This window comes from Chrysochloris asiatica, unplaced genomic scaffold, assembly GCF_000296735.1.
Source record: "Chrysochloris asiatica unplaced genomic scaffold, ChrAsi1.0 scaffold00042, whole genome shotgun sequence".
Taxonomy (NCBI): Eukaryota; Metazoa; Chordata; class Mammalia; order Afrosoricida; family Chrysochloridae; genus Chrysochloris; species Chrysochloris asiatica.
This window is the reverse complement of record NW_006408560.1, coordinates 20,575,830-20,585,294: the sequence shown is the minus strand read 5'-3', so window position 1 is coordinate 20,585,294 and position 9,465 is coordinate 20,575,830. Positions and strand designations below refer to the sequence as shown.

Genomic DNA, 9,465 nt, shown 5'->3' with positions numbered 1-9,465 from the left:
TGTACTGATCGGTTTTGTCTCCTCAACAACTGTAGTCTCTTTGAGAGAAGAAAAGATGTCTTCTGGTATAAAAAAAGAACTAAGTAGTTGGAATTAAGATATCTAGGTTTGAATCTTGTCACTATTATCTTTTAGCTGTGCGACACTGGGGAAATTAGTTATCTTTCTATGTCTCAGTTCCTTTGTCTATAAATGAAGATAACAATATCCATCCTACCTTCCTTAAAAGATTGTTGTCTGGATTGAATGAAATAATGTATAAGAGTGAGCGATATATCCTGTAAACCTCTATTATTGGTTCTCTTGCCTGCACAAGCCTATTATGTTGGGGATGCAGTAGGTAATCAATAAATGTTGGGCTGCACCTGTACATCACCAAAGACATGAAGTCCTTGGGGTTTGTGTAGTTCCCTTTCTCCTCCTACCTTATTCCCAGAGAAGCCAGAGTCCTGTGACCCAAGAGTGACAAGTCATGTGAAAGGGAAAACTGAGCTAGGATCATCTGAGCCAACTGCCCATTAACCAACAATATCAGGCATTTTGTTGGAAATGGAGTCCCAGATTGTCCTTTTCAACATTTCCCTTAGCCATTCCACTGTCCATCATATACGTAGATGTCAGATCAAAGAGCTCCCATAAATTGGCTGTGTTGGGGGGAGGAGATAGGAGAAAAGGTGTGCCCAAGGGGAGTTACAGCAGCTTCTCTTTTGTGTTCACAGGGAGCATGGTGACACAAAGAGACTCAAACTCACTGATGGTGAACGGAGTTCTGGGAGAGTCAGTAACTCTTCCCCTGAAGTTTCCTGAAGGAGAAAAGATTAACTTCATCTTCTGGCTTCACAATGCAACAGTTATTGCCACCATATATCAGACTGAAGCAGAAAGCCTACAAAACAATCTGTTTGACCTAAAACGGAAAGACCAACTAACTTTTAACCAATACTTCTTGCGAATCAGCAACCTAACAATGGAAGACATGGGAACTTATAAGGCCCAGATAAACTCAAATACTTCTAACAAATTTTTTCATTATAGTCTGAGGATTTTCAGTGAGTCCAAATGTGGGATTTAATTATGTATGAATGAAAAAATAACATATTTCAATCTTATGTAACTGCAAATATGCATTATAACCTATGTGAGATCCATGATAAAGGCACTTAGTAACATTTCACAGTCAGTTAGTGACTGATGATAAATTCTAAGTCTTAAGATTCCCAACTCAGAGTCACCTCATCCAACAAATGGTCTCTTGCAACCTGAAATGTAGCAAAAGTAATGGAAATGAAATATCTATGATATTCTTACCTTTTGCATTACAGGTATGGTATTTAATTCTCATAATTCCAAGAGATAGGTACTATTCGCACCCCTGAGGTATAGAGAGGTTAAGGAGTTTATTTATCATCACAAAGTTACTAAATACTGGAGTCAGGACTTGAACCCACAAGTTCGGCTTCAGAGGCTTTCTCCATATTTACCTCAATCTGCAGAAAGTCTAGTCAGATCCAATAGCGTGGTTAGCTGATGACTCAATATCAAAAGAAAATCTTTCTAGCAATCAGCGACGTTCAAGATGCTGTTCATGAACAGCCTCAGGAGAATCACTTAGCAGGGACATTTTACAGGAGATTTGAGCATTAAATTAGTAACCAGACTAGATAATTTTAAAGGCCATATGATATTATTGGAATCCTGGTGTGGCACTGTGAGTTAATGCAAAGCCGTTTGAACTACAAGCTCGGTGGTTCAAGCTCACCAGTGGCTCCTTGGAAACCCTATGCAGGGTCGCTATGGGTTGGAACTGACTCAATGGCACTTAACAACAACAACAAATGATATTATTGTTGCTGGTGATTATTAGTGCCATCCAGTCAGTTCTGACTCATAGAGATCTTGTATAGTGTTACCAAGGAGCACCTGGTAGGTTTGAACTTCCAATCTTGTGGTTAGCAGTACAGTGCTTATACTATAGCACCACACCAGGACTCCTATGATATGATTGTTGTTGTTCTTAAGTGCCATCGAGTCGATTCTAACTCATAGCAACCCTTTATAGGGTTTCTGATGAGCAGCTGGTGAGTTTGAATCACTGACCTTGTGATTCAAACCGACCTGGAAGTCCATACCTCTATAATTCTTATCCAGTAAAGAACTCATGTTACTATTATTGTTAAGTGCCACTGAGTCCATTCTAACTCATAGTGATGCTGTATAGGATTGAAAGGAGCAGGTGGTGGGTTTGAACCAAGTTTTCAGTTCATAGTCTAGTGTTTATCCTATAGCACCACACCAGTACTCCAGAGAATCCATAATGTCTAAAATTCACTCAGAGTCTTTCAGGGTAATACACAGTTTCAAAAAACTACTGTTAAAATAAAGTAGCTTTACAAGTGGGCTATATGCTTTTATTTAATAACCCATGAGTAATTGGCAGTTTTACCACATTAGAGTCACCAAAATCATGTTCCTAAAAAAATAGGACACAAAACAAGTCAGAGTTATGGGAAAGAAAGGAAGTCTGGAGAAGTTCTGAATAGGTGATTCCAACCAAAGAAGAACATTCTGAAATCACCCTGGGGCTATGTATTTGTTTCTTGGTGGTGGTAATGTGCCATCAAGTTGGTTCTGTTTCATGGCAACCCTGTATCGGGTTTCCAAGACTGGAAATCTTTATAGGAGCAGTAAGTCTTATCTTTGTCTGCCTTAACAAGTTGCCATAAATTGAGTGGCTTAAAATAACAGAGGCTGATTATCTCACAGTTCTGAAGGCTGGAAGACCTAAATTGAGGTGTGGGTTGCACTCCTTCTGGAGGCTCTTGGGGATACGCCATTCTTTACCTCTTGCATATCTGATAGTTGTTGGCATTCTGTAATGCTCCTATAGCTGCATCATTCCAATGGCGCAGAGTCAGACCTGCCTCTGTGGTCACATCACCTCCTTCTCTACTCTGTGTCTCCTGTCTATCTCAAGTCTCTCTCTTTCTCTTATAAGTACATTTGCCACTGGATTTAGGGCCTATCCAGACAATCCAGGGAAAGTTCCTCATCTCAACATCATTAATTTAATTAGACCTGCAAAGACCCTTTAAGGTAATATTCACAGGTTTCAGGAATGTATGGCATGGTTGTATCTTTGAAGGGACTATCATTCAATCTACTACTGGCAGGATTACCCTGAGTACAATGATCAGCAAAGCAGTGCTAGGACCCTGGGAAAAGGAAAGACACATTTAAAAGAAAGTCCTAGCATAGACCCCATCCCAGGCTCCAACACACTTATTTAGACAACGTTCTTTGCCACTCTTGAGAGTATCAACTGTGACTTTTCTCTCAATGACCACATTCTTGAAGCTCAATAGTAATCCTGTTCCAGAACTTCCGGAATACCCCTTCTTCAAAGGCATATGCACATAGATGTATAAGTTATGTTAACATATTTTACAACAGTCCAAAAGAATTCTAAATTATAAACTACACAGTTTTAGTTTGATTTGGTTTTTAATTGACCAATGATTTCCCTCTATGTTACAGGCTAAAGATTGAAAATCAATTTCATTTTATAGACCAATGCCAATTAGTTGGCAGTGACTATCTAGGAATCCTGAGACGATGCTGTGGAATAAGTAGTCGACCGCGAGGTCGGTGGTTCAAACTCACCATTTGCTCTTCAGTAACCCTATACAAGGTTGCTATGGGTCAGAACCAACTCAACCGCACTTAACAACGAGAACCACAACAACATCTAGAATTTAGTGTTATGAAATATGTTGAAGCCACATTGAGTTTACATGTATTATTTGCTGATGGCAGACCATGTACCAACCACTACTCTAGGCACTCAGGACACATTAATGAACAAAACATATAGTTGCCATTCTGGGTAAGTTGTAGTTGGGAGTTCATAGACAATAAACATAATAAACAAATGGTAAAGTGTATTAGAAAGCCATGAGTTCTGTAGGAAAAAGAAAAAAAATTAGAACAGAGTAATTCAGGAAATTCAGGGAAAGGGTACAACTTGAAAAGAAGTAATCAGAGCATATTTCATTAAAAGATGGTATTTGAGGGACAGATATCTGGAGGAAGAGCCATTCAGCATAAGTAATAAAGCTCTTCTGTGCCTGTCTTGTTTGAAGAATGTCAAGGCTAAACATCAATTAAGCAACACAAACAATTATTCAGAGTATATAGGCCTTAACATATAGAAGCCTTGTGTCACAGCAGGTTAAGCATTGGACTACTAACTGAACTATTGGTGGTTCAAACCCACCACTCTGTGGGAGAAAGATCAGAGAGTTTACTTCCATAAGATTATAGCCTCAGAAACTCTATAGAACACTCTGTCCTCTAGGGTCGCTGAGTAGGAATCAGCTCAGTGGTTGTGGCTTTGGCTGTGGTTTCCATAGGCCATAACATACAACAGAATGTTAAATGGAATACAGAATGACAGAGGGGAAGGACACTTTGCATAGTGGGCTGAATCATTTGCCCTTAATTGGGGTTTTTTCTCTGTATACAGGACGACTGAGAAACTTAAAAATTACCAGTATCTCTGTATCACCTGGTAATAAAACCTGTGAGATCCATCTGAACTGCTCTGTGGAGTGTCCAAATGACGACGTCTCGTTCACATGGCAGCCCTTAGGAAAGACTGGTCCAAACCTCATCATCTCCTGGGACCCTGGGAATTCCAGTGAACATAATTCTTACACCTGCATAGCTAAGAATCCTGTCAGCAATGTATCCTCCTCTGTCTCTACCAATGGTCTCTGTAAAGGTAACAATTTGCATCAGGCCTCTCCGAGAACCTTGACCATGTGTGTAGTGTGACATGTCTGCACACTCCTTGCCCTCTGTGATTTCCAAACCAATGGTACAGTGGAGGCAACCAAAGGCTCCTGGGAGAAGGCCAACACCCTCTAAAATTCTGTGCCCCCAAGAGGCTTCTCCTTTTCTCTCTTTCTTCTTTCATAGCCTCTCCCCGAGTCCTTCCTCTAGACCCTGTACACTCAGAGCTCAAGAGCAAAGGCCTCAAGAAAGTCAGACCACTTTCTCCCACTGATTATATCAGGTCTCAACCTGCCCTGCCTGCCACCAAGGACTCTCTCCCCAGAAAGCCTGTCCAGAGCCCCAGTGCCCCTGAGTCTAGATAAACCCACACAGCCCCCAAAGACAGCCTAAATGAGGCTTGGTGGAGGCTCTGGGAAAAACACTTGTGTTTCAGTGTGTCTCAAGTGCCATTTCCATTTTTTCTTTTTTCAGATGATACCAAGAACAAGTCATTGAATGCCTACTTGGTTTGGATTGTGATTTCTGTGATAAGTATGGTCACCGTCACCGTTGCTTGCACGTTTGGAGGCTGGCTTATTTGGAGGAAAAACACAGGCAGGTTTTTATTCCTAATTGTCTCTTCTCCAAGGTTCCAGGGGCTCTGGAGCTTCTGCTTCTGAGGATGTTTCATAGAGTTCAGGTGAAGGAAGGATGCAGCCCCTGAATTGGCTAGTTCACTGGGATAACCCCTGGGGTGTGACCACACAGCTGCTGATATACTGATGGAGATGTCCTACTGAGAAACCCAGGACTCAGCCTCAGGACTTTCCTGCCTTTCTGTTTCTGGTGCTAGGAAGAGTCTCTTCTCCCACCGCATCCTCTAGAAAAACACCCATGGGGTAGGAATGAAAGACTTTCTCCCTGCAATCACAAATTTTAATTTTCTGATTTTATTTTTCAGATGTCTTTCATTTCTCTGCTTCACAAAACCAGTGTCCTGGTGAGTTTCCAGATTCCCAATCATAAAACAGATGGGAGAAAGTAAATGGAAAAGGAAGGGGATCGGCCAGAGGGCTAAGGGATGACACAGGAAGGGTCACAATGTCATTACTCAGACAGACCTCATGCGTAGTGCTAAGAGAGATGACTTGTAACTGTGTACACTTATCTCCTCTGGGACCTACAGGGCTCCTCACAATGATGTCAACCCAGTCACACAATGCAATTTCTTAGAGTGGGATTAGGTCATCCTGTAGATGGAGAAACTAGAAAACCAAAAACGAACCCACTCATAGCAACCCTTTAGGACAGAGTAGGATTTCCAAGGCTGTAAATCTTTACAAAATTATACTGGCAACTCTTTCTCCCATGGAACTACTGATGGATTTAAACCACAGAATTTTTACTTAGTATGAGCATTTTAACCATTGTGTCATGAAGGTTCTAAATGCTAGTGAAAAGGGCTTCTAATCTGTCCATTATCAAACAGCAAGTGCAGGACAAGGACAAGAGTAAACCTCAAACCACTAAAGGTAGAAAACTAAACTGCCTGACTCCTGATTCACAGCAACCCTCTGTGTTCAGGGCAGAGCTATGCTCCATAGGATTGTCAATGGCTGATTTTTTTTTGGAAGTAGATCACCAGGCCTTTCTTCCCAGGCACCTGTTCATGAGTTTAAGCCTCCATCCTTTCAGTGAGCAGTTGAGTGTGGTAACCATTTGTACCACCCACAGATTCCTGTATAGATAGTAGTATTTGGTTTCAGGTGTTTCTTGACCCACATGTGACTCTAAAGGTTCAGAGTACCTGAGATGGGATCAAAACCAAATCACATACCTGAGAAAGTTCTGATTCAAGCCAGAATTCCAAAGACTGTCAAAATGAGTAAAGCATAGGGAAGAGCAGGTCCTCATACAACTGCCTCACTGAGGTTGGAAAATGGGGAGCAGTCTCAAAGTCCTTGTATCCCTGACTGTGCCTTCCTGTGTTAACACAGAGATTGCTGGGAACATAGAGTATACGCCAGTGGCTCCAGAAAAGTCTGTGTATGCTCAGGTCAATCTTCCACATACGGTGAGTTCTTGCCTTTTGATTCATCACTATCTTTAAAGCAGTCATTAACCACCAGCAGGACTCCTGGTGTGGCACTGTAGGATAAGCATTGGACTGCTAACTGCAAGGTTGGTGATTCAAACCTACCAGCCACTTCTCAAAAATCTTAGACAGGGTTGCTTTAAGTAGGAACCGACTCGGTGGCACTTAATAACAATCCACAAGTTGATCTCCACAATCATCTGACTTAGCCAAAAGATGTATGCCATTAAGGGGAGAAGAGAAGAAGGCAGTGAGTAACAGGTGCTGCAAAGTAATGTATATGATTATCCTAGATCTCATCTCTCTAGCCCCTCATGGAAAGTCTACTCATACTCTGCTTTACATTATTCCCTAGCCACTTATTACACCAGCAAATCTTGTCTCTTCCACTTAATTACAATCTGCCTTGTTGCAAATTATGTCTTCTTTCTCTTCCTCTATATCCTAGCGCAATGCTCAGTAAATACTTAAATTAAGTTCAAGCATTTCCAAAGAAACAGTTCTGTAACAAGGACTTTCCACTCTGACTATGAGAAAATTAGGGTTACTCAGAGTTAGTTCCAGAACAAGGGAAAAGAAGCAAGAACTTGCAACTCCTACTGGGACTGGAGGAGTCCTGGTGTGGTGCTGTGGGTTAATGCGCCAGACTACAAAGCCATTTGAACTGCAAGCTCAGTGGTTCAAGCTCACCAGCTGCTCCTCAGAAACCCTATACAGTGTTGCTATGGGTTGGAACCAACTTAACGGCACTTTACAACAACAACAACTGGGACTGGGGAGTCCTGATGTAGCATTGTGGGTTAATGTGCCAGACTGCAAAGCTGTGTAAACTGCAAGGTCGGTAGTTCAAGCTCATCAACTGCTCCTCAGAAACCACATACAGGTTCACTATGGATCAGAATCAACTTGATGGCATGTAACAACAACAACAACAACTGGGACTGGAGGCTCAGGACCAGTTTCAGGGACACCATGGTGTATGGGTATGGCATAACCCACAAACACTGTTCTACATCCTACTTTTGTGAATATGGACAGCGATCTTAAAAACCCATGCATGTCCATCTAAAGTGCAACTATTGGTCTTTCCAAATATGGAGGAAAGAAGAATGATGAAAGCTAAAGACACTTGGAAACAATTAGCTAATGGATTAGTGGAACATATAAACATCAGTCACTATGACCCTGAGAAAAGGATTCCATTAGAAAATCCTGGATAGAGTGGGAGAAAATGTGGGACAAAGAAGAAAAATAATTTTAAAAAGACCAGGCTTACAGGTCAGAAAGAGATTGGAGGAACCCGAGACCATGGTCCTTGGCCACCCTTCAAGTGAATTCACTCTTGTGGCTCAGTATTCAGACAAGCAATAAATAGTCCTACAAGGGGACAACAGCACTAGTAAGATATGCACACTATGGGATGGTCAGCCATTCAAGTTCAAAAGGAGAGCATTTACCTAAGGACAAAATGCAGAAGGGCTGGGAAAGAAGGTGGAATGGAAACAAGAATCCCAGGGAGGAAGTGGAATAAGTGATGCAGTCACTGAGAGAAAGTGTCTGCTTTGTTGAGTGTAAAACTGATCAGCTTCTCTGTAAACCTTCACTCAATTCACAAGAAAAAGTTAAAACAAATAGAAAACACTGAAGTATTTACAACACCTACACAGAAGGAGGGAGTCCTGGTATAGTACTATAGGATAAGCACTTGAACAAAAGATCAGTTTGAATGGCAAGTTTGGTGTCTCAAATTCCCAAGTGCTCCATGGAAACTTTGTACAGGGTCACTATGAATTTAGAGATCATCTGAAGAATAGAGTTGATACATTAAACACTAAAGACAGAAGACAAGAGAGTTGTGGGATGATTTCAAGAACATCATATATGAAGAAAGCAAAAAGTCATTAAGAAGACAAGAAAAAAGGGAAAAGTCAAAATGAATGTCAGAAGAGACATTGAAACTTGGTCTCCAGTGTAGGGAAGCTACAGCAAATGAAAGAAATGAGGAGGTCCAAGAGCTGAACAGGAAATTTCAAAGATCGGCTTGAGAAGATAAAGGCAAATATTACAACAAAATGTGCAGAAAACCAAAAAGGAAAAACATGCTCAGCATTTCTTAAGCTAGAGGAAATAAAGAAAAAATTCAAGCCTCGACTTTCGTTATTGAAAGATTCTCTGGGGAAATTACTGAATGATGCAGAAAGCATCACGATAAAGATGGATGGAATACACAGAATCACTGTACCAAAAGGAAATGGTTACTGTTCAACCGTTTCAAGAGGTAACATATGATCAAGAGCCAATGATACTGAAGGAGGAAGTCCAAGGAGCACTGAAGGAATTGGCAAAGAACAAGGCACCAGGAATTGATGGAATAAAAATTGAAATCATTCAAGAAAGTGAGGTGGTACAGTAATCACTCACTCATCTATGCCAAGAAATTTGGAAGACAACAATCTGGCCAACTGACTGGAAGAGATCCATATTTGTGCCCATTCAAAAGAGAGGTGACCCAACAGAACGCGGAAATCATTGGACAATCTCTTTGATATCCCATGCGAGTAAAGTTTTACTAAAGATAATACAGAAATGGCTGTATT

The 9,465-nt window shown here is 41.1% G+C and overlaps 1 protein-coding gene across 1 annotated transcript; it reads left to right on the top strand.

The window, feature by feature from the left end:
• The first annotated feature begins 724 nt into the window (after nucleotides 1–724).
• SLAMF6 (SLAM family member 6) lies at nucleotides 725–7,331 on the top strand. The gene is made up of 5 exons (XM_006861757.1): nucleotides 725–1,049; nucleotides 4,523–4,780; nucleotides 5,266–5,388; nucleotides 6,771–6,847; nucleotides 7,317–7,331. Exons 1-5 carry the CDS (start codon nucleotides 725–727, stop codon nucleotides 7,329–7,331), a joined length of 798 nt encoding a protein of 265 aa, XP_006861819.1.
• The last annotated feature ends 2,134 nt before the right edge of the window (nucleotides 7,332–9,465 follow it).